The following is a 22,075-nucleotide window of genomic DNA, read 5'->3' as shown; positions in this document are numbered from 1 at the left end:
CCAAAGAATACCGAGCAATCAAGTAATGGCATAGGTTAGGCGTAACGGATCAATTTAATACAGCAGCGATACCATCTTAGAAACTTTATTCCGATAATTGACGGCATTGGTAAGCCCTCTTCTTGCGCAATGGCAAAAATCGAAGTCCTCGACAGGACGCTGCGAAGGGCATCGCAAAGAATTGGCGATAATGGTTAGTGTCCAAAAAGAGATTAGCGCCAAATGCAGTCAATTAAAGCCGTCGCGACAGCAACGCGATCCGACGCGTCTGCTGCCCCTCACGCGACAAAATCAATTAAGACCCCTGAGTGAGCAAGTCTCCGCCTCCCCAATGCGAAAAAGGCTCCATCGCATCCCACCACCCAAAATCCCACCTCCACCAAAAAACAACATCCCGCATCTCTGCCTAGCAACCACCGCTTGCGCACTATCAACCTGTTGTCGACTTGCGACATCCCAAACGACAACACTCTTCAGTCGCAACAGATACGACACTAATCATGGCTCCCTCCAGCGACGCCGGCCTACTAATGTCGGACGCCCCGTCCCGTTCGGCGGCTACCCCTAAGCGCTCCTTCATGCCATCCTCATCCGTCGGCGGCAGACCACGGGCGCCGCCCTCCGAGAGCATGGGCGCCCAGAGTGACGATGAGGCCGAGGGCTTCGCCGACGACCAAGTTCCCCGCGGATCAAGGATACCGGATGCTGCAAACATTCCCCGCGTGGAGGACAGAATTGGTCTCATGGTCCAGGACCACTTTGAGACCTTCATTGAAACGTGAGTCGCTTCTCTATCTTCTCTTGGATCCTGTAGGCAATCGTTCTGACTTCAATTGCTTGTAGATTCGTGGAGGAACCGAGCTCCTCTGCCCCGCCGACATCCAGCGCTGCCACGACAGACAAGTACTATGTCGCCCAGATCCACGGCATGAGGACATACCAGCTCTCAACATTCTACGTCGACTTCAAGCATCTGACCACATTTACCAATGGAGAGCTAGGTGATGGTATCATGCGCGGCTACTACCGATTCCTGCCTTTCCTCACGGCTGCGCTACACAACATGATCGCCAAGTACGAGCCGCAGTACTTCCGCGAACACAGGCAGCCGACATCCTCAAGCAACCCGACCAACTCAACCGCAAGCCAGCTTGGTTCTGCGAGCCAGACGGATATGGGCGAAAAGACGGCCAACCAGCAGACAGACAAGCTCTTCACCATCGCCTTCTACAACATGCCCCTAATCTCAAGAGTGCGCAGTCTTAGGTCGACCAACATTGGCCAGCTGCTCTCCATCTCCGGCACGGTGACGCGAACGTCAGAAGTGCGCCCTGAGCTTTCACTCGGCACATTTGTTTGCGAGGCTTGCAGAACGGTTGTTCCCAACGTGGAACAGACTTTCAGATACACCGAACCCACCCAGTGCCCCAACATGACTTGCCAGAACCGCCAAGCGTGGCAGCTCGATATCCGCCACAGCACATTTGTCGACTGGCAGAAGGTGCGTATCCAAGAAAACAGTTCAGAGATTCCCACGGGAAGCATGCCGAGAACAATGGACGTCATCTTGCGTGGAGAGATTGTGGATCGGGCCAAGGCGGGAGAAAAGTGCATCTTCACCGGTGCGCTTATCGTCGTGCCGGATGTAAGCCAAATGGGTCTGCCTGGCTTGAGGCCAAGCACCATTCGTGACGACAACCGTGCTGCCGGTACTGATGCTGGCGGCTCTGGCGTCACCGGTCTCAAGGCTCTGGGTGTTCGCGATCTGACCTACCGCATGGCATTCCTGGCGTGTATGGTCACTCCCGACACCTCAAATCTGGGCCAGACGGCGAGCGGGCAGGTTGCAGATGTTATCAGCTCCTTGACACAAAACAACGCCAACGACACCTCGGAATCAGTGGACGATATTCAAGCTGCGATCGTTGCTGGCTGGAACCCTGCCGAGATCGAAGAGCTGCGCCAGCTCGTGAGCGAGAAAAACCTTCTTGATCGCTTGGTGGCCTCCATAGCGCCAACAGTCTACGGCCACAACACGATCAAGAAGGGTATCCTGCTTCAGCTTTTGTCTGGTGTGCACAAAACCACTGCCGAGGGCATGGAGCTGAGAGGTGACATCAACATCTGCATTGTTGGTGATCCTTCCACGTCAAAGTCTCAGTTCCTCAAATACGTCTGTGGCTTTGCACCCCGCGCTGTCTACACCAGTGGTAAGGCGTCTTCTGCTGCTGGTCTTACAGCCGCTGTGGTCAAGGACGAAGAGACTGGAGACTTCACGATTGAGGCTGGTGCTCTGATGTTGGCAGACAATGGTATTTGCGCCATTGACGAGTTCGACAAGATGGACATTGCCGACCAAGTCGCCATCCACGAAGCCATGGAACAGCAGACAATTTCTATCGCCAAGGCTGGTATCCAGGCCACCCTCAACGCCCGCACCTCTATCCTCGCCGCCGCTAACCCTGTTGGCGGCCGGTACAACAGGAAGACGACTCTTCGCGCCAACATTAACATGAGCGCTCCCATCATGTCTCGTTTTGATCTCTTCTTCGTTGTGCTCGATGAGTGTAATGAGACTATTGACCGACATCTTGCCGAGCACATTGTCGGAATCCACCAGCTCCGCGACGAGGCAATCGAGCCCGAGTACAGCACCGAGACTATCCAGCGTTTCATTCGTTTCGCTCGTGCTTTCCGCCCCGAGTTCTCTCCTGAGGCCAAGGAATACCTTGTCGAGAAGTACAAGGAGCTCCGCGCAGATGACGCGCAGGGCGGCATTGGCAAGAACTCGTACCGTATCACTGTTCGTCAGCTGGAGAGTATGATTCGCTTGTCCGAGGCCATCGCCAAGGGCAGCTGCGAGAGTGTAATTACTCCCGACATGGTTGCCCAGGCCTTCGATTTACTCAGGCAGAGTATCATCTCTGTTGAGCATGACGATGTCGAAGTTGACGACGAGGAGGCACCCGAGCAAGGTGCGGCGCTCCTCCGCGCGGCATCTGAAGCGGCTGGTCAGCCGGCCGATGACGAAATGGCCGTCGATAGACCAGAGGGTACGCCTGCACCGGCCAGGGTCAAGCAGACCATTACGTTCGAGAAGTACTCGAGCATGGTCAACTTGATTGTGGAGCACGTCAACGAAGCCGAGGCCGAGAACGGCGAGGGCGTTGAGGGCGAGGCGCTAGTCGAGTGGTACTTGGAGCAGAAGGAGGATGAGCTCAACAGCGTCGAGGAGCACGACTCTGAGAAGGCGTTGGCGAAGAAGGTTCTTAAGAGGATGGTCAAGGTATGTGGTATCCCTGCGTCGGAACATTTTCGCAGGGAATCAAGACTAATTCGAATTTGCAGGAAAACATCCTCATGGCTGTCCGCGGCCAAGGCTTGGCAGACGACGACGAGCCTGCAGAGGGTACTTCTTCTGGACCTGTGGAGCCGGCGACTATTGTCTACGTTCTGCATCCCAACTGCGCTGTTGAGGAGTTCTGAGTTGAAGTGGTTGCAAACCGTGCGCATGAATGATTCTGACGAGAAAGAAAACAAAAAGCTGAAAGTATTGTCTGCGACATTTTGGACTTCGTCTGTGAAGCCTTGGAGGGGATTGTGTTGTAGAGCTTGGGTCATTTGTCAAGCTTGGGAGTTGGGGCGTTTGGCCATATAGGCCTTGCTCGTCGATGATGGGCATAGATGTAGACAGAGACACTCGAATATCACGAGGTCTTCATGATCGTCCAATGCTTATTTGCCTCTGATTCTGCCTGTGTGTGACACGTATTCGAGTCAAGGCTGAGAGTATACTAAATCAGACCATTGACATGTAGGCCAGCCATGATGATATGCTACCATTGATGCCAGGGACTTGCAGACAACGCGCCCTAAGTTTTGAAGCTTTATTTTGTTTGGCCACATTCAAATGACGCGTCGTCAGGTTCAGTAATAAGCAGATTATACGACCAGACCTCTTTATGGGGACGTTGATCATATCAATGGTATTCGCTGATCTTCCTAAGGGTAGGGAGTATAAGAAGCTCGCCCTGTCCGACCTTGGATACTTGGACTTGCAAGCGCAATTTCGAGTGGGCAAAGTCTCATAAGATCCACCCTGGATGCATAACGGCGACGAAGTTCGGGCGAGTAGGGCAGAGCAAAATAGAACCAAGGATGCAAAAGCAAATGTCCGAGCCAACACCTCTCGCTCATCAGCCTTGACTATCGACGGCGTATTCCGACGTATACTCCAACGGCGATGAGCTTCGATGATGAGAGGGCAACGTTTGAAAGATAGGTTTAACAGATCATTATAACGAAGGAGGCTGACTGATGACCGGGCATAGACAAGTTGTCTCCCAGAACAAACCGAGCACGGATACTCCACAACTGAGTTCTACTAGCCTCCTGAGCAGGCAACCAATGAGAGTACCATCCCTCATATTTCTGAGCCGGTAAGTTTCACTGTCAAAAAGCTCAACTCATTTATACTGGACCACAAGACCGCGCAGCCGGTGGGCATGCGCAACACGGGCACGCGGCTATTTGACTTGACTACTAGCCAAGGCGCCGTCATAGTAGGAGCCGAGTCTACATAGCCGTATCTGATACGGCGCGTGTTTTGTGCCCAAGCAAAGCAATTTTGCAATCGAGGTTCTTCGGTTAGTCACCCTTCCACATCTAGAATTCCTGGGTTCAAGCATGGCTTCGAAGCCTCTGTTTCACTTTACGAAGTATGCGAGGTGATCGTAGTCGAAGGAATGAGGTTCTATACTGGCAGTTCAGGGGGAACTGGTCTCTCTTATGTGATCTGTCTATGTGTGTATAAGCGAGGTTCTAGGTTTATCAGGAGGAAGGGAAGCTTATAAGAAATAGTTCTAGGTACCCCACAAAATGATCTCACGAAATAATCCCCTCCCGAAAAATAAGCAACGTCCTCATCATGTACGGTCACCATCCATCCACCCTTCCATGCATTGATTCCGTTCATCCAAATTCACATTCTATCCACATTTTTACACGGGGTTCGAGAATGGATATATAAAGCAGGCCTTTTCCGTCTCGAGCTGTAACCGCTGCCTTATTCATGGTGTATTTCTAGACACCGACAAGGAGATGGGAATAATGCTAATGTACCTAATCATGATTATGAAATGCTGTACAGTGTACTACTTTATTACTATGATTGCCTCATCGTAGATACCAAACTTCCGAACGGTTATTTCGTGCATGTCTCCGTCACTGCAGCGAATTCAGCCTTCTGCTTAGACAACCCTTCCTCCGGCCTCTCAATGGACATCTCCCCTTTACAACCGTTGACGGGAGAGCATGGATGTGTGATAGGTAGGCGGATCACAACGACGATCGATAAGAATTTCCCAGGAAGAACGATCAGCTCCATGGGGTAGAATTCATCTCCTGAGAACGCTGTGGTCAATGATTTTTTAATTGGCGAGGCTAGTATTTCCTTGCTAGAAAATATCTAAGGTGTGTAGAAGATTTGTGTTCACACTCGTTACGAGGCGAACTTCCTGGATATATATGATATGCAGGCTGAGTAGGATGCATCCCACTAACTCGTCCAGAGTGACATCAGGTGAATGGTAAGTGTCCGGGGAAGATTAATTGGTTGATAGCCCTCATTACGAGCCATTCATTGCCTCCGCTGTGGTAAATATATCTGAGCCTGATTCTGCCTTATGTTATCTGGACACACTTTGTTTATTTTTTTGGTCTTCAATCATCTCGCAACTCTTTAGAAGCGGATATAAATCTATTGATGCAGCAAAGATGCCGGTCACCACCTCCCATGCCATGTTGCGATCAGCTGATTAACCGCCCCCGCACCCAACACGCCATGCCCGAAAGTAAATGCTACGTTCAGATGGTATACGGTTTTGCGTCAGTAAAGATGAGATGAGGCTTCCTCTTAGCCAGGTCGAGAATCGTCTCGGCAAAGACGCCGTTAGCCCCTATTGCAAGTCAGCATCACCATCCACACTGTAATTAGAGTCCGGTAGTCGAGTATCTTACATGCGAACCAGCTTCCTGTTCCCTGTTGTTAGCGAGGTAATTGTGACGAATGGTTCAGTGAGACTTACGGGTATAGGCAGAAATGCGGCCAACATCAACACTCTCGTGAACCAAACCGAGCTTGGCAGAGTTCAAGACAAAGTCAAGACACTCGGTGATTTCTTGGTCATTTTCGGATGTCTGCGCCTGGATCAAAAGACTCATCGGCCAGGCGTTGGAGAGCCCAATGTGGGGTCCTGCATATTTTGTAAGTTTCAACACTTCCGACGCATCACGACAAAAACCCACCTCCGATTCCGTGGAACGCAGCGCCCTCGAGGTAGTAGGGGTTGCCAGTCTTCTCCAAGAGCATCTTCCTGGTGTTCTTGTACGTCTGATCATCCGCAGGCAAGAAACCCATGAGAGGAAGCGCCAGCAGCGACGGGTAATTTGCATCATCCATGAGGATGGAGGAACCGTACCCGTCAACCTCGTACGCAAAGACGTCTCCGTACTTGGCGTGCTTGACAACGCCGTTATTCCACACGCCATCAGCAATCGTCTGGCTCCACTTATCCACCGTCTGCGCGAGGACATCTTTGCCGGCCTCCTTGAGGAATATGGACGTGCGCTTCAGCTCCACGGCCATCATGGCGTTTGCCGGAATAAAAAAGCCGAGGATCGTGGCGTCGTCGCTGGGCCGGAAGGCAGACCTCACGAGACCCGTGCCGTTGTTCAGCGGGTTGCCGACGCCCTTGAGGTTCAGCGTCTCGGTGCCCGCGTCCGTCTTGCGCTGGAAGGTGTACTCGTTCTTCTGAAAGCGGCCTGTTTCCGGGTCGAACGTGGAGCGGGACTGCTCCTCCAGGACGTTAAGCACCGTCTCGAGAGCCATGAACCACCTGCCCGTCATGAAATCCTTGGACTCGGTGTGCTCGTAAAAGTCGTTGCCCAGCGCGAGAAAATGCGCCAGCGAATCCAGCTCGTACTTGCACTCGAACACGAACGAGGGCTCGTAGATGGGGTGTACCGTGTCGTCCTGTCCGTTGTGGCTCGGCTGCAGGTTCGCGATCGGAGGGGGCTGGAAGGCGTTGCAGTACGGCGACTCGATGACGTACTCGGCCTGCGTGTTGATGGCGCCTAGGATCAGCTTGAAGATGGCGGGATCCTTCTTGGCCAGCGCCTGGTAGGGTGAGAGCTGATTCGTGCTGTCGCGCAGCCACTCGGCGATGATGTCGCCTGTGATGATGAAGGACTGCGGTCCCTCCCATTTTCCCTCGTCGCGCATGCTACGGCCCTTGAGATCAACGAATCTTGTATCGGTGCCATCGGTGTGGAACTTGACAGTGGTGTCCGTTGTGGAAGGGAACGCGTTCTCGAATAGCCTGGCCAGGTCGGGGTCCTTCATTCTGGATGTGACATCCTTGATGACCTTCTCGATGGCATCGGAGTGGAAAGTACGGCATCGTGGATCGGGTCGTTGGTAGGGCAAGCCAAGAGGGCCTTCGCTCAGGGGCTTACTGGCGACACACACAGAGTCTTAGCATTGGTTCGTGATGTCAAGTGGACAGACCAAGGCCAGAGTTGCAAACTCACTGGGGGTACGTGGAATACTGCGCATAGTTTGGACATGCTTCGCGATCCTCGCCTGTCAGAGGTTCTTGCGCCGCGTAGGTCTGGCCGACTAGCAGACCCAGGGGTAGCAGCAGGTCAAATACTGTGCGTAAGGACATGGCTGCGAGAGCAATGTGGCCTGGCAAGAAAAAGGGACGTGAGGGAAAAAACAGAACAAAATTTGAGTCTATGTCCGCATGGGTATCAATCGCCGAGAATACTCTTTGCAGTGTAGAGAGAGCGTGGTAGGGTCCAGGAACAGAAACAAAAAAGCGATCGTGTTACGAAGCAATGTGCGACGTTGGATTGACGCGGAAAATAGGACGACGAGCTCCCTGCCAGCCAGGTGTCCGCTGCGTCTTTTGGGGGATGCCGCAGCGTCACTGTGGTCCCTTGCAGGAGCTCTGACCGGGGTTGCGTATTTTAGCGTCGCATCTTGACGACTCGGGCCCACTGCGGGGTGACGCGGGGCGACCTCCGGCGTCCGTGCCGCTCCCGGGCCGGCGCTGTTTTTCCAAGTCACGCCAGTGCTATTTCAACCTCTGTGGTCTAGAGGCAGTCATTGCCCGCACTAATAGCCAATAGGATATCCATTGGTAACACAATCGTTGGACGAATCGCGGATATCTGCATGTGACAGCTTGCTTTACTGTGAAACTCTAGAGCTGTTCTTCAGACAACGTTTCTCTCCTGTTTCTTTCATGCCAAGTCTCCATCAAGCCTCTTGACATGAGCCCCCAAATCGTTCCGCGGCAATCATTTCTTGGCAAAGAAGGACATGATGTTGCCCTGTCCCTTGGGAGCAGGCTTCTTCGGCTTCGCAGCTTGGCTTCCAGAACTTGGCGCAGATGAAGTTTTGGCCACCTTTGCGGGCGGCGGGGGTGCCTCGTCTTCAGAGAACTCTTCCCAAGCAGGTTCCTGGATAGTGACTAGTAGACTGTTGTTAGCTTTTGAGAAAATGTTAAGGGAGTATTGCCAAACTTACCAAGGTAGCCCTGGTCGTCCATAATCTGCTTCTTCTTCATGACTCTCCGCTTGCCACGCCGACGGCCGTCCCCGGTGCTAGAAACGACTTCCGCTGGTTCAGGTTTCGCTTGTGGCTCGGGAGCCTCCTCCATCGGCTCCTCCATCGGCTCGTCCTCCTCCTTCTCTTCGGGCTCTTCCTCTTCCTCGCTTTCCTCCATCATCATCTTCAGCTCAGCCTCGCGGTCCTTTCGTGACTTTCTTCCAGAATTGGCCGGGGCCTTTGCGGCGGGAATGTCTTCATCGTCATCCTCGCCATCATCAGATAATGCGGGTGTCTCAACGGGTGCCGGTTTCGGGGCCTCTTTCGGCTTGCTTGCAGCCTTGGCTGCGGCTTTGGCAAACATGCCCGAAATGCCAGATGAGCCACTCTTTTTTAACGCTGGTGGCGCCGCGCCCTTCTTCGTTGCCGCCGTGGACGTGGGTGTCTCTGTGGTTTGCGTCTTGGCCTCTTCTTTGACGGGTAACTCTGCCTTGGAGTTAGGGGCTGCGGGCTTGACGGCGGGAGGTGCTGGCTCCTTCTTGATAGGCTTGGCCGCCGGTGCTGGAGCAGCAGGCGTAGGTACTGGTCCTCTTCCTTGGCGGGTGCGTTTGCGGACATTGGGATTGGTAATGGTACCGTATGTCTCTGCCATGGATCCACTCTCATTCGTCGACTGCTCCTTGATTTGCTGATGAACGTCTGCTAGAAGTTGCAAGTCCTGGGGCACTGGTCAATGGTTGTCACTAGACGGAGGAGAATGAGGGCCTACCCTGGTAGGATGCCTCGCCAAACTGTAGATATGGAATGAAGTAACCTCTTCGTAAGTGGCCAGAGTGTCTAAGAAAGGTCAGTGATGTGAGAAAACAGTGGGAACAAAAAACTTCTAATTACCCTTCAGGAGGTCGCCAGGGACAAGAGACATGGAGTGGGTGACAACATCTTCAGAAGTTTCGACGTCAGGGGGCGAGCTGGTCATTTCAACATCGCCATCATCTTGGACCTTTTGTTGTGCTGATTGGGTTCCATAGATCAGGTAGGTTGCATGGATTGTGCCAGGGCGCATCCCATTTTGTGACCGGTGGAAGTCATAGAGCATTCTATCAAACGGTTAGGAGCTGTTGCACTAGTCAGTGGAATGAAGGTCCTTGAACTGACCCTTTTGCTGTGTTGACATGAACCTTGAGTGCCCTGCTGAGGCTTCGATATGTGACCTGGGATATCAGTGAGCACCGGTTTGACGGTCATCATGAGAATGTCGTGCCTTACAATTTTCTCCTCACTCAGGATCTGGTCTGCCAGATACTTTTTGTATTCGTCCATGGTGAAGTTGTTTGACTGTTCTCCCGATAGACTGTGAAGTGGCCCAATGTGAAGTGATTGGAGCTCGTCAAAGAACAAGGCGACACCTTTTGCAGGGTGTTGTCACGATGATTCCCTGTGAAGAAGGTACAAGGTGGTGAGGTAGCTACCTGCTCTGAGAAGACGCGTCGGGCCAAAGACATAGACGCGACCCCACTCTTTTCTCTTAATTGATTTTCTGTGCACACCCCCCCTGCTGGGGCCATTCAGAAGAGTGCGATTGGTGACGTTATCCACTAACTCAACACCCCCCGGTCTTCAAATCCCTGACACTTTCCCAATGAGCGCGCCACTCGACGCGACTTTCCCATCCGCTCCAAAAGTTCACTGAAGCCTTCGCCTCTGTACATCCTTGTTACTATTGCTCGAGGCCTTCACCCAAATCGCCAGCTCAGACACCCCAAGTCTTTTCCAAGCGACTTGTGCCTCGAGAGTACCGATCGCCGCCGAATATACAGATACTTACTCACGCTTGACTTCTGCCACAAATCCACCAGTCCAGTCGCCCACAATGGCAGACAACTTCGAGGATGTCCCAGACTCAACAGATTGGCTCTCTACACCCCTCCCCGCCCTCTCAGCAGTCGAAGCCTCGCTACGATGCCAGGTTTGCAAGGACTTCTTCAAGACACCAATGGTCACATCGTGCTGCCATACCTTTTGCTCCCTCTGCATCCGTCGCGCCTTGTCCAACGACGGCAAGTGCCCTCTCTGTCGCGCCTCGGACCAGGAGTTGAAGCTGAGGAGTAATTGGTCTCTCGAGGAGGTTGTCGACTCGTTCGTCAAGGCCAGGAAGGATACGCTACACTTTGCCAGAACGGCTAGCCAAAACAACCAGCGAGAACCCAGTGGCAGTGCGGCCAAAAGGAGGCTGGCTGAGGAGAACGGCGAGCAGCAGCCAGAGACGAAGCGCCTTCGGAGTTCAGCAAGGCTCAGCAGGACGAGATCTGCACAGGCTGCAGCCGCGCCGGTGCACGAGGTCGATGAAGTCGATGAGATGGAGGAAGTACAGGAGGATAACGAGTCAGAGGACGCAGATTTTGGTAAGCTGTTCCCAAGTACTTCACTTGACAACCCTTCTAACACAAATCCTTCCCAGCTGCCGAGGATGGCCTGGTCCCATGCCCCATATGTAGCACCCGTATGAAGGAAGCCCAAGTCTTCCGCCACCTCGATACCTGCGACGGCTCGAAACCGCCTCCACAACAGCAACAAACGGCCCTGGGCCGCGTGAGCGCAAGCCGTACCCCGACACCAAACACACCCGCCCGCGGCGCCGGCCCCAGCAGATCGCATCCGCCCCCGGAACGCCTCCCCGCCCTCGCCTACTCCATGCTCAAAGACGTCGCCCTCCGCAAAAAGATGTCAGATCTCGGCCTCTCCGTCACAGGCGGCCGCGTTCAACTAGAGAAGAGACATAAGGAGTGGGTGACGCTGTGGAACGCAAACTGCGACTCGGCGCGACCAAAGCGGAGGACGGAGCTGCTGCACGACCTCGACGTGTGGGAGCGTACGCAGGGCTCCAAGGCGGCCATGTTTGTGAAGCCGGGCGTCGCAGTCAAGGACAAGGAATTTGATGGCGTCGCCTGGGCGGTAAAGCATGATACCTCGTTCAAGGATCTAATTGCGAATGCCCGCAAGTCCAGAGCGCAGGCGAAGCCGAAGAGCGAGGAGGAGGAAAAGGAGACAGCTTCTCCAAAGTCAGAAGATGGCGGGGCTGCTTCAAAAGAGACTGGTGCTCCCCAGGTGGATTCAGAGAGGGGTGACGCGGCGGTGATCGATCTGACAGAGCAACCAACAGATACCTCCAGAGCAGGCGGCGTAGAGGACGGTCCCCTGGGATCCATGATGCAGGTTGACAATCCGGCACTCAAACCGCAGGTCCCAGCATCCACATATTACCTGCAGGACGGCTTCTCAGAGCCGCAGATACCCAGCGGTCAGGAGGCGCGGTGACATTCTGCGTGGTAGTTGCATGACATAGCGCTTTCTTCGTTACTATACCCTGCCGACTGTAAGATATACAGACTTTGCTTCAATACAAAAACCAGCAAAGAAACGCCATGATCTAACCCCTAATGGTTCATTAATACAAATGCGTGATGAAACGCCAATGTGATGTGATATCCTCCCTTCTCACTGAGCAGGCATCGGCTTCTCTCGCTCTCTCTCCCTCTCCTCAAGCCCCATCCTCTCCAAACTCTCCGCCGTCTCCCCCGTCGGCGACTTGGCGTCCTGCCTCTCGAAAGGCTCCGCAACAGGCGTCTTCAAATCCGCCATCTCGGCCTCAAGCCTCCTCCTCGTCTCCTCAGCCTCTCTCTCCTCCCTCGCCTCCCTCTCCTTCCTTTCCGCCGCCTCAACCTTCTCCCTCTCCTCGCGCTCCATAGCCTCGAGCTCCTCATCCACCTCAAACTCATCCACCACAGGCGCGGCACCAGCCTCGGAGATAATCTTGCCCACCTCGTCCACCTCGCCCATCTGCTCCCGCAACCGGTCCACCACGTCCCCAACCCGGTCCGCGCCGCCGACCTTCTCGTTGAGCCCCTTGAGCGCGCCCGCGCTCGCCTCCATGACGCTGACGAGCTGGACATTGTCCCGCGCCTCCTGTATCCTCGCCGCCACGTCCTCGAGCTGGTTCAGCGTCGCGAAGCGCTTCTCGAGCGACGCCTCGGTCATTTTTTTCGACTTGAGCGCCGCCAGCGCGGCCACCTTGTTCTTCTTCACCACGGCTTCTTTGGCTGTCACCGCGAGTTCGTCCACGCGGGACGTGAGGAGGGCCGTCTGCTGCTTCATGTCGGCAATCAGTTCCTTGAGCGACGAGACGGCCGCGTCTTCCTCTGTGATCGTCGTCTCGTCTTCGTCCGTGCTCGACCCTTTGATCTTAACCACCTTCCCGTCGTAGACCACGATCCCCTTGTCCCGCGAGAGGAAGACTAGCAGGATATTGACGTCCGTCTCTGATAACCTCCGATCCTGCACCAGCGTATCCGCAAACGTCTTTTGGAAATGTGTCTTCGTATACGTCCTGTCGAACCTCGAATCCGCAGAGGTTACCTTCTCCGCAAGACTCTTCGCCGTGGCCTCGACATTCCTCAACACCACAAACCGCCCCTGCGGAACCTTGTCCTCGCCCGAAGTCGACTTGCCTCCAAACAACTGTCCCGCCGCCCACGAGACCACGCTCCACGGCACCTGCGCCCATGTCTTGCCCGCATAGATGCTCTCCTTGGCCTTTGTGAACTCGTCGAGCGGGTACAGGTCCTTGTCGGCGACAGCCTCCCTGACAACGGTGCCGAGCGCGAGGGGTCGGCCGAATTGCTTGCTCTCGAGGGACCGCACGAGCTGCTCGTCGACGTTGACCACTAACAGGTTCGGCGCCGAGAGCTGCGAGGCGATGCGGCCTTCCCATGCTGCGCGGGCGAGGGCCTGGCGCCAGGCGCTGACGTTGGCTTGGAAGCCGTCTGGGTTGAGGCTTCGTTGGGGGCGGAAGTCGGAGTAGAGGGCTGGCAAACGGGCTCTGCGCAGGTAAGGGCGTTAGCAAACGGCTGAGCTCCGAGCTTGGGGGGTATGGATGGGTTATGAGTAAGAGAAGCACGAACTTGCGAAAATTCTGGTCGCGTTCGACCAGAAAGTCGGCGAGCTCTCCCATATTGGCCGAGTGACGTCGGGGTCTGGCGAGAGACCTCACAATAGGTTCTGTCGAAAGTATGTAGCTGCGTTTCGACCTCAGGTCGGCTGGAGTGGGGGATCTCCTCAAAAGGTCCCAGTGACGAGGGAGAGAAGTAGATTTCGAACGGGCAAAGAAAAATACAATCAGGAATAGGTGCAAAATAGAACTGTCGTGCTCCGCGAGGCCTAGAAACTTCCCGGCGAGCCCAAACGAAGCAGGAGAGAAGCAGTTGCTTTGGCGGGACAGTGGGGGAAGCTGCCTTATCGGGGCGGGTTCAGCGGTGTCTTCCTCCTATCGGTTGCTGGTGAGATCATTGCTGGGTCCAAGGGTCCCCAGTGACAAGTGTGTCCAGGTGCCTGACCTCGAGCAGGGGCTAGCGCAGGTACGTACTGAGAACCACCTTGGCGTAGAAGATGCCATCAAACGACATTTATACAACACTTGAGCATCAGGTCTAACTATGAGTAAGGCAGGTAGAAGGAATGATGAAGAAACGATGGCTTTTAGACATATACCTCAGATTAAATGAGCATTTGGGGTACCAAAGGAAGAAGACGCAGGCATGACTTCTGGCTGCATGCTTTACTTTGTCTGCCGTCTACTATACAATTCGTCTTGGTCAAAGAAATGAACAATCGCAGTGCAAGGACAACAAAACTTAGAAGAGACAGGGACAGTGGCTGTAAATGCTATTAATCCGCTTCGTAAACGCATCTACTAATCACTTCATTCACCCATTGCTGCACCTCCGCCACTCCAACTGATCCAAGTCGTGTTAGCCAAACTCGTCTTGCACCGATCCATCACCCTTCTCTTTGACAGGTGACGCAAGCTCATGCAATGGCGCAGTCTCAAGGCTTGCGACAGGTGCTCCTCCACGACCCATCATACTCGTTCTTCTTGACCTGAAATCCATAGTCTCGCTCTCCTCAACGAGAACCTCCTCCACGTCTTGTGATGGGGACTCGTCGCCTCCATTTCCATCGTCCACGTCGAGCTTCTCATCGAGCTGATGCTGTAGGCCTGCCACGAATTCGTTGGCAAGGCTGAATTTGGAGACGCCATTTTCGTGCGGGAGCTCCGAGTAGATCCGTGAGGCTTCATTGAGACACCGCTGGGACTGTATGTACTTCTGTTGCAGGTCCCATGCCTCGCCGCCGAGGATACACCACATGGCCGATTTTCTCTTCCGGTGGCCCCATGAGCCAGAGCCGACGCCTGGTTTCGAAGCGTAGCAGACGGCGAGTCGCTCCTTCATGAGAGCATCGCCGACGGGACCGAGGATCTTAGAGTCGAGAAGCCGAATGCCCCATCTCACGGCGTCATCGACGCTACTGCCGCCCCTAAGCCGCAGAAGCTCGATTCCAAGCGTCAAGGATCTCAGTGCTCCAAATGGAGAGCTGCAACGTGTGTAGTAAGAGTAAAAGGCGGCTTCCAACATCTGGTCGATCGTTTCGGCGCGGGATTTGGAAGGCAGGTTTTGCGGCATGATGAGGAGACTGGCGGCGGCCATTTCGTTGGCTGCTGCGTGATACTTCCAGGCTTTTGCGTCGCTGAAGTCGGACCTCAGGAGATCATATGTTGAGTGCGCTAGTTTCCAGTCCCTGAGCATGAAGGCGAAGTCGGCTAGCTTTCGCATGATGGCTTCTGAAGCGTCTGGTCGGTAGAATCCGAGCGCATCATAAGCGCTTGATGACCCGCTACCTCCCACGACGGAATTCCTCGAGCTGCTGCCAAAGCCTCCCCATTTCCGCGACAAGTTCATGAACCTTCCCGTGATTCCTCTCCTACGAGATGCGACTTGGTCGTTCCACAGCGATACATGGCGCTCCATGGTAGGTATGATGGACTGCGTAACCATCTCTCTCACAAAAGTGCGGATCGCCGTGGCATCCGACTCGAAGATGTATCTTGTCGGGTCCTCGAAGTCTTCTCGTTCCTCGCTGTTTCGAATGTCCTTGAGTTCTTCGGCCGCTGACATCCAGTCGCTGCGCGGCAGAGGTATGCTATCATCATCGGTCTCTGCGCTTTGCGTGCTTCTCAGCCGTAGCAAGTGGCAGTGTAGGCCGAGATGACGCTTCATTTGATCGAATAAGGCCAGTGACCGGGTGACGTCGTCGCGTTCTTCATCATGTACCAAAACGTAGTATCGAAGATAGTCACCGTCTACCCACACTGGCAGTCTGTTCTCCCCAGTGCTCGTGTCATTGTAAAGTTTGCGCAGATCTTCTATTGGTGATGGACTCCGCGAGCTGATAGCAATCACGCAGGCCACTGGATGCGCAAAGGTCTCGTGAGGTGACACGGGTATACCCGATAAGAGTCTCCGCAAGTATAATGAGTAGTATGGGGAAGTAGCCTCCACGTCTAGGCCCTGTCTCGTCAATCCGTGGTGCGGGGTGTTGAGAAATGACTCTTCGGCGTACGAGAGATGGCTGTCCACCACCGCTTCAACGTCGTCGTAGTGGCTCCTCGATTTTGAGGCAGATCCGGCTTGTCCGTTGGTCGCCGCAGATTGCGTGCCTTGCGAGGCGTTCGAACCAGGGTGCTCGATGTTGTCCCCAAACTTGGTGAACCGAACGGAGTAGTCCTCCCATGATCTACTCGCACCGTTGCTGTCTCTGATGGTGACCTTGCCCTGGACCTGTTCTCCGAAAGGGCGCAGAAGCTCCCACAATCCGTTCTTGAAACCCTTGTCGGTCGCGAGCTCCTCGGTATCTGGCGAGGCGTAGATCGCAACGTGCGGAACGTAGGCTTTCATGATCAAGTTGCGCGGGTCACCAGGACTGTCGGAAGCATTCTCGATCAGCGAGCGAGCTGCTGGTCCACCAAAGACGGAGCCGGACATTGTGCTTCGGGCCGGGGAGCCTCGCCCCATGGGAGACCCTGACCGTGATCCGGGAGGCGTCAAAGTGGAAGCGAAGAGCGGCGCGACAGAAGGATTAGACCTTCGATATGGTAACGTGACCTCGGATTGTGCCAGCGGGTGGCCTTCGGGCACAGACTGCCTCTTGGGCGGTCTCCCAGTCGAGGCGGCCATGGGCATGGCGGGGAGCGACTCGATTGGCGAGGCCTCATTGTCTGGGGACTGCATGATCAAGGCTGGGTGAGGTGTATCAGTCGGAAAAGACCGATAACCTGTGCCTTGATCCTGTCAGATGAGTGGAAGCCAGTGGCTTATATATCGGACGTTCGGCAGTGTTGGAGCATTCGTAACTCCGCCCGATGGCTTTTGGCGTCGTAATTAGTAGGGGGCTCGGCGGTGGATCGCAGAAATGAACGAATGTTCGGCGCAGTCTAGGACTTTCAGGAAGAGGTCAGCAAACATAAACTGTGAAGCAGGAGAGAAAAAGATGGCGTACAAAGACTGGCTCCGCGACGATGGCACAGTTGTACTGTACGCTGCAGCTGGCCTAATTACAAGCCAGAAGCCGTCATTGTCAGGTTCGCGCGAGAGAGAGAGACCACTCAACCCTCCGATAAGTAACTAGCGCCCCGTCACATGCACGTCCATTCGTGGAAGGGACGAGGGAGAGTGGGGGGACCCTTGTCGGTCCGCGGCCCCTGCTTTTCTGGTTCTAGTCCATCAAGGTCCGTGCATCTTTTTGATGTGCAACGACGTCGATATCTCAGTCTTAGCTTACCTGTGATATCTTGGATTTATTATAGATCTTCTCATTACTACCAAAACCACCCAAAAAGAAACCTATTTCCAACCTTCTCGTGCCTGAAAAGGCCACATCCGACAATGCCTTCCGACCTCTCATCATATCTTGCAAAAAATTACTTAGTAGCAGATCCGAAACCCACCAAGAAACGCAAGCGCAAACAACCCACCGAGACCCAAGGCCTCATCATCGCAGACGACGACGACAACGGCTGGGGCAACTCCACCGCACAAGACGACGACGCAGAATCAGGACCGGCCCTCGTATCAGGAACCTCGGCCGAGTTCAGAAAGACGAAGAAATCAAATTGGAAGACCGTCGCCGCATCCTCGAAATCACAAGGCAGTGGCACTGGCAACAATGAAGACGACGACAGCGCCGCAGCAGCAAACGCGATCCTCGCCTCGACAGCAGCAGAAAACGCAGCAGCAGGAAACGCAGACGACGAGATGCCCGTAATAGAAGGAGGCGACGACGAAGCCACCAATGCCAACGTAGTCAAAATGAGCGACGGCACACACGCAGGCCTCCAATCTGCCGCCGCCGTCTCAGCACAGCTCCGCCGCCGCCAACAAGCCGAAGAAGCCGAGTTTGCGAAACTCCGAAAACACGGCAAGGAAGAGGAGACGGTCTACCGCGACGCCACGGGCCGGCGCGTCGACGTCTCCATGAAGCGCGCGGAAGCGCGCAAACTCGCGCTCGAGGCGGAAGAAAAAGAACGGCTTGCAAGGTTGGCGCCCAAGGGCGACGTGCAGCTCGAGAACGCGCGGAAGCGTAGGGAGGCGCTCGAGGACGCCAAGCTCATGACCTTTGCGCGGACGGCGGACGACGAGGAGATGAATAACGAGCTGAAGGAGCAGGAGCGGTGGAATGATCCCATGGCGCAGTTTTTGAGCGACAAGACGGGCGGCGGTGGTGGTGCAGGGGCAAAGGGCAAGAAAGGGAAGAGGCGGCCGGTGTATGCTGGTGCTGCGCCGCCGAATCGGTATGGCATCAAGCCGGGGTATAGGTGGGATGGCGTCGATAGGAGTAACGGGTTCGAAGGGGAACGGTTCAGGGCGATCAATCGCAGGGAGCGGAATAAGGGGCTCGACTACGCCTGGCAGATGGACGAATGATCGCGCTAGGATGTCGACATTTGGTTCGGTCATGGCACCGGAATGCGATGATTTCAAGCATTGGATGTCCCATGATATTGGCGTTTCAGTCACGATCAAGGTGATGGTTCATATCTAAGCTTGTATCATTTTGAACTTCGAAATGAGAATGATATGTAATTTCATCAGGGGAGCAAAAAATTGACTTCATAGCGTAAAAGACACTCAAAGAGCATCTTCATATGCTGTCTCGAATGGCGTCCTGCCGACCTGACGTTTTTCTTCTACTGTTGGTTGGAGATGCGTTTGTTCGGTGCCTCTTGGGATATCTGGTTCGCGTTTGCGACTCTCCTTGAAAATCTTCAAAGATGATTAGTTTAACCTAGCCACATACGCCCAAGCTGTGCTCGCTTCACTCATACGATTCTTGTGAGATAATCCAAGTTACTCATTTATGGGTGACACGTCAGCGCGGGACTCTTCGTCGACGAATTCCATCCAAATGATGGATCGATCGCTAGCAGAATCTACAATGTTGGCTTTACCGCCTAGGGTCTGCGACGAAGAATCTTGTCGGATCCGTAGGCACAGTTCTCCTTGACAAGTTTGATCCATTCCTTGCGATCCATCTGGCCAGGGCCATCGCCGATACGTCCCTGGAATCTCCTCATAAGGTTACCAATGCTGATACCACCAGGGAGCTCAGGAAGGGCGTCAACAATCTCGTGAGCTTGAATGGGACCACGGGGCGCGGGTGATCCCTCGGGAACTGGTGAGCCGGGCTTGGAGCCTATGAACTGCATTAGCATATACTCTTACGAATGGGGAGCGCAATCAATGTGCTTACCGGATGCTGCGGGGACAGGACTACCGGCCCTCGAGCCGACTGGCGTGCCTCTTGCTCCGCTGCCAACGAGCTTGATCTTCTTCTTCCTCAACTGGCCATCTGACATCTCTCCCCCAGTTGCCTCACCGTCGCTCATGGCACCCTTGAGGTGGCTCTTCAAGCCTCCTGAAGGGGTGGACGAACGGCTTTGATGGACAGAAGCCGCGGCATGCTTCTTCAGCTTCTTCCGAGAGGACTCGTTGCCACTAGATTCCGACAAGTTGGGAGAGCCGGGACGCTTCAGAGACTTGCCCTTCTTAAGAGCATCGGTATGTTTCTGTCGGCCAGACGGGGTTGTGTTACCCTTGGAAGAAACACCCGACGCAGTCTTATCTTTGGAGTCTCCGTCCTTGTCCTTGTTCTCCTCATCTTTGTCCTTGTCCTTCTCCTCTTCCTTCTTCTTTTCCTCATCGGAATCATCGTCGCTCTAGGCATGCGATTAGTAAAAGAACAACCTGACAGCTTCTCTGAGCATCTTACCGATGAAGACTCGAAAGGATCGTAGCCACTCGAATCCGACTGGTAGATAGTCTCCTTTTCTCTCTTGATGAGTGCCTTGGTGGTTCGCTTTCCCTCTTTGCGGCGCTCCTCCTCGGCTTTCCTCATCTCGTTCAACTCCTTCTCTACTCTGCGCTCGTCAGCCTCGCCAAATAGATTGGCGCCCATTTGATCTCGGCGAATGCGATCAGTAGCCTCCTTGGTATCCTCGTCATTGTCCACGTCTAAGCCGGGGTTCTCGTCATCGTCCTGGAACTCGTCGCCTTCCATGTCAATTTCGTCATGGTCCTGCTTTTCTTCCCGAGAAGCAGCTCTGAAGGTGCTACTTTCTGTCTTGATTCTCGCAGGGCCATACAGAGCATGTCTGGTCGCCTCCCATTCTTCTTGCTCGCTCTTCTTTTGCTTGTCGCGCATATACCATCGGCCGATATCTGTCTTTTTACTCATCAAAGCTTCGGCTTCTTCAAGCCTCATGGTATTGAAATGGGGCTTCGCAGTAAATTTGTACCACTTTTCCAAAGGTATCGCCGCGAATTTGCCATCTCTAGTAGCAACAAAGCATACGGTGGTCTCGGACAGAGGCGCGACATATGATCCGACCCAGACGTTCTTGCCATCTGCGTCCTCCAGGTGCCAAGGGAGCGCCTCCTCGTATCGCAGGCCCTGTTGCTTCTTCTCTTTCTCCGACCGAGGCTGGCGGTGGAACTGGACATCCTTTTCCTTCTCCTTGGGCTTGGGCTTTTTATCAAGACTAGGATCTTTCAGACTGGGTGCACTCTTGGCGAGTTCCACAGCCCGAACAGCCTCACGTTCGGCCTTGAGTTGTGCCAAACGCTCGGCTTCCTTTTCATCAACTGGTTGTGGCTCGGGCTCTTCGTGCTTGACTTCGCGTCCGGGAGGCGGTTGTCGTGGATCGCGACGTTGAAGCGTGACAGGTCGGGTGAATTCATCTTGGTTTGTGGGATCAATGCCGTTCCTTTCGAGCTCGGCCTTGGCGGAAGAGAGTTTCATAACGTGATGTCTGACACCATCTTTCAACGCCTTCTTGGTCGTTACAATCTTGAATTCCCTGACATTCTGGGGCGCGGGATCGAGCCAGCCACCGTTTGCCGCTCTCTTCGCTCTGATATCTTCCTCGGTTTCGGGTCGCTGAAGGCCGTGGTGACCTGTTCCACCGGCAGCTGGTCGAGCTCCTGAGGCGGTTTGCAGCGAGCCTGGAGGGGGACGCGAGGCAGCCGGTCGTGGAGCTCCGGGTCGCTTGCGGGCAACAAGGGGATCGCCCTTGGGTCGTCGCTTGATCGGAGGAGGACGAGGCTGCCCAGGCTGTCCTGGTAGGCCATTCGGGTTTTGGCCGGTGGGCAGACCTGGTGGCGGCGCGCTCATGCTGTCAGCGGGCGCGTAAGAGTCGAGAGCGCTTCCTGTGGGTTGGTTTCTCGGAATGGTTTTAGTGAGCGACGCTTTATTTCTCCGTCGTCAAGCAGTCTCTGTCAAGCGCAAGTCAGAATCGGAGGCAGGAATTTGGCTTGGCCAGATGTCTAGGCCGCGGCGCAAGAGAGAATGGCTGGTGACGGTAGACTCGGTGATGCGACAGAAAGTTGGATATCAATGTTCGCCAGAAAGTCTCGAGGACTAGCTCGATTGGCGGCTATGTAGTCGCGAAATGATAAGTACGGATGAATTGGCGAAGGTGAAGAGGCCGAGGTGATGACAAAGAGCATGCCTGGACGATGAGGTGCATGCGGGAGCGGACGATTGGAAGGCGCGCTCAGAAATCAGGCGCACCTGCCTAGGCAGCTTGGAGAGCTTGCAGAAAAGCTGGGCGGAGACCGTGCTAAGGTAAGGTACCTGAGGTACTTGAGGTACAGGCTCGCTCGATTGTAGTTTGCCAGCAAAATCTTGGTGCGCGGTACATTTGCAGCCAATGAATCAGCCAAAAGTAAGCCCAGCGTGCCAGGTACTTTTCCTGGGCGGGTCATCCATCCTCATTGCCTTACAATTCGCCAGTGGCTGTGGAAACCGCATTTGGAAAGGGCGAGCCTCACTGAGGTAGGACGTCATTGGGATGGCCTGACTGTCCTTAACTCGCTGTATCTTACCCAGTAGGTAAGTAGCTTCAGCAGCAAGGACAGATGTCGCAATGACTAAAATACCTAGTTTTCCTTCAATTTCTTCAAGGAGTCAATCTTACATGCGTGCAGAGTGCCCCTGGCTCGAAGCACGACATCAATGCCTTATTTCTATTGACTATTAATAGGATGTTCAGCCTCGACAACGTCAACCGTT

The 22,075-nt window shown here is 54.4% G+C and overlaps 9 protein-coding genes across 9 annotated transcripts; 3 read left to right on the top strand and 6 right to left on the bottom strand.

Annotated features, from left to right (window-relative positions):
• Nucleotides 1–500: 500 nt before the first annotated feature.
• BDZ83DRAFT_589631 (MCM2/3/5 family protein) lies at nt 501–3,486 on the top strand (the record flags this gene model as incomplete). The annotated part of the gene is made up of 3 exons (XM_060506253.1): nt 501–778; nt 844–3,286; nt 3,349–3,486. 3 exons carry the CDS (start codon nt 501–503, stop codon nt 3,484–3,486), a joined length of 2,859 nt encoding a protein of 952 aa, XP_060359569.1.
• Nucleotides 3,487–4,459: 973 nt separating this feature from the next.
• BDZ83DRAFT_637943 (uncharacterized protein) lies at nt 4,460–5,178 on the bottom strand. Its single transcript, XM_060509342.1, has 2 exons — nt 4,861–5,178; nt 4,460–4,646 (listed from the first exon to the last, which is right to left on the bottom strand). The coding sequence occupies exons 1-2, from the start codon at nt 4,973–4,975 to the stop codon at nt 4,576–4,578; spliced, it is 186 nt and encodes a 61-aa protein (XP_060359568.1). The 5' UTR covers nt 4,976–5,178; the 3' UTR covers nt 4,460–4,575.
• Nucleotides 5,179–5,469: 291 nt separating this feature from the next.
• On the bottom strand, nt 5,470–8,045 carry BDZ83DRAFT_91696 (uncharacterized protein). Its single transcript, XM_060516004.1, has 5 exons — nt 7,591–8,045; nt 6,307–7,514; nt 6,087–6,254; nt 6,019–6,033; nt 5,470–5,957 (listed from the first exon to the last, which is right to left on the bottom strand). Exons 1-5 carry the CDS (start codon nt 7,725–7,727, stop codon nt 5,866–5,868), a joined length of 1,620 nt encoding a protein of 539 aa, XP_060359567.1. The 5' UTR covers nt 7,728–8,045; the 3' UTR covers nt 5,470–5,865.
• Nucleotides 8,046–8,364: 319 nt separating this feature from the next.
• Nucleotides 8,365–9,934, bottom strand: BDZ83DRAFT_589665 (DNA polymerase subunit Cdc27; the record flags this gene model as incomplete). The annotated part of the gene is made up of 6 exons (XM_060506255.1): nt 8,365–8,537; nt 8,594–9,332; nt 9,384–9,451; nt 9,506–9,711; nt 9,770–9,825; nt 9,881–9,934. The coding sequence occupies 6 exons, from the start codon at nt 9,932–9,934 to the stop codon at nt 8,365–8,367; spliced, it is 1,296 nt and encodes a 431-aa protein (XP_060359566.1).
• Nucleotides 9,935–10,220: 286 nt separating this feature from the next.
• BDZ83DRAFT_637938 (uncharacterized protein) lies at nt 10,221–11,954 on the top strand. The gene is made up of 2 exons (XM_060509341.1): nt 10,221–11,016; nt 11,073–11,954. Exons 1-2 carry the CDS (start codon nt 10,485–10,487, stop codon nt 11,927–11,929), a joined length of 1,389 nt encoding a protein of 462 aa, XP_060359565.1. The 5' UTR covers nt 10,221–10,484; the 3' UTR covers nt 11,930–11,954.
• BDZ83DRAFT_637935 (Snf7 family protein) lies at nt 11,955–13,932 on the bottom strand. The gene is made up of 2 exons (XM_060509340.1): nt 13,573–13,932; nt 11,955–13,490 (listed from the first exon to the last, which is right to left on the bottom strand). Exons 1-2 carry the CDS (start codon nt 13,620–13,622, stop codon nt 12,110–12,112), a joined length of 1,431 nt encoding a protein of 476 aa, XP_060359564.1. The 5' UTR covers nt 13,623–13,932; the 3' UTR covers nt 11,955–12,109.
• Nucleotides 13,933–13,934: 2 nt separating this feature from the next.
• BDZ83DRAFT_637933 (TRAPP complex protein TRS85) lies at nt 13,935–17,067 on the bottom strand. The gene is made up of 2 exons (XM_060509339.1): nt 17,006–17,067; nt 13,935–16,946 (listed from the first exon to the last, which is right to left on the bottom strand). Exon 2 carries the CDS (start codon nt 16,735–16,737, stop codon nt 14,419–14,421), a length of 2,319 nt encoding a protein of 772 aa, XP_060359563.1. The 5' UTR covers nt 16,738–16,946; nt 17,006–17,067; the 3' UTR covers nt 13,935–14,418.
• BDZ83DRAFT_91656 (Pre-mRNA-splicing factor of RES complex-domain-containing protein) lies at nt 16,972–18,786 on the top strand. Its single transcript, XM_060516003.1, has 2 exons — nt 16,972–17,126; nt 17,313–18,786. Exon 2 carries the CDS (start codon nt 17,392–17,394, stop codon nt 18,427–18,429), a length of 1,038 nt encoding a protein of 345 aa, XP_060359562.1. The 5' UTR covers nt 16,972–17,126; nt 17,313–17,391; the 3' UTR covers nt 18,430–18,786.
• A 170-nt stretch (nt 18,787–18,956) lies between these two features.
• Nucleotides 18,957–21,175, bottom strand: BDZ83DRAFT_656411 (uncharacterized protein; the record flags this gene model as incomplete). Its single annotated transcript, XM_060510874.1, has 3 exons — nt 18,957–19,198; nt 19,256–19,721; nt 19,775–21,175. The coding sequence occupies 3 exons, from the start codon at nt 21,173–21,175 to the stop codon at nt 18,957–18,959; spliced, it is 2,109 nt and encodes a 702-aa protein (XP_060359561.1).
• Between the last annotated feature and the right edge of the window lie 900 nt (nt 21,176–22,075).

Source organism: Colletotrichum acutatum (assembly GCF_030867785.1).
Source record: "Colletotrichum acutatum strain CBS 112980 chromosome Unknown BDZ83scaffold_142, whole genome shotgun sequence".
In the NCBI taxonomy this organism is placed as follows: domain Eukaryota; kingdom Fungi; phylum Ascomycota; class Sordariomycetes; order Glomerellales; family Glomerellaceae; genus Colletotrichum; species Colletotrichum acutatum.
Note: the sequence above shows the minus strand (reverse complement) of the source record. Positions and strands in the feature narration are given on the sequence as shown.

What these genes read in the sequence shown, in the direction of transcription:
- BDZ83DRAFT_637943 (XM_060509342.1), bottom strand. Translation starts at nt 4,975, where the DNA reads ATGAACGGAATCAATGCATGGAAGGGTGGATGGATGGTGACCGTACAT. An exon ending in ATTTTGTGGGGTACCTAGAA is followed by an intron (nt 4,647 to 4,860) that starts CTATTTCTTATA and finishes AGGGTGACTAAC; the next exon opens with CGAAGAACCTCGATTGCAAA.
- BDZ83DRAFT_637938 (XM_060509341.1), top strand. Translation starts at nt 10,485, where the DNA reads ATGGCAGACAACTTCGAGGATGTCCCAGACTCAACAGATTGGCTCTCT. An exon ending in GTCAGAGGACGCAGATTTTG is followed by an intron (nt 11,017 to 11,072) that starts GTAAGCTGTTCC and finishes AATCCTTCCCAG; the next exon opens with CTGCCGAGGATGGCCTGGTC.
- BDZ83DRAFT_637935 (XM_060509340.1), bottom strand. Translation starts at nt 13,622, where the DNA reads ATGGGAGAGCTCGCCGACTTTCTGGTCGAACGCGACCAGAATTTTCGC. An exon ending in CGCGACCAGAATTTTCGCAA is followed by an intron (nt 13,491 to 13,572) that starts GTTCGTGCTTCT and finishes TTACCTGCGCAG; the next exon opens with AGCCCGTTTGCCAGCCCTCT.
- BDZ83DRAFT_637933 (XM_060509339.1), bottom strand. Translation starts at nt 16,737, where the DNA reads ATGCAGTCCCCAGACAATGAGGCCTCGCCAATCGAGTCGCTCCCCGCC.
- BDZ83DRAFT_91696 (XM_060516004.1), bottom strand. Translation starts at nt 7,727, where the DNA reads ATGTCCTTACGCACAGTATTTGACCTGCTGCTACCCCTGGGTCTGCTA. An exon ending in CAGTATTCCACGTACCCCCA is followed by an intron (nt 7,515 to 7,590) that starts GTGAGTTTGCAA and finishes GTGTGTCGCCAG; the next exon opens with TAAGCCCCTGAGCGAAGGCC. An exon ending in TGCGTTCCACGGAATCGGAG is followed by an intron (nt 6,255 to 6,306) that starts GTGGGTTTTTGT and finishes CAAAATATGCAG; the next exon opens with GACCCCACATTGGGCTCTCC.
- BDZ83DRAFT_91656 (XM_060516003.1), top strand. Translation starts at nt 17,392, where the DNA reads ATGCCTTCCGACCTCTCATCATATCTTGCAAAAAATTACTTAGTAGCA.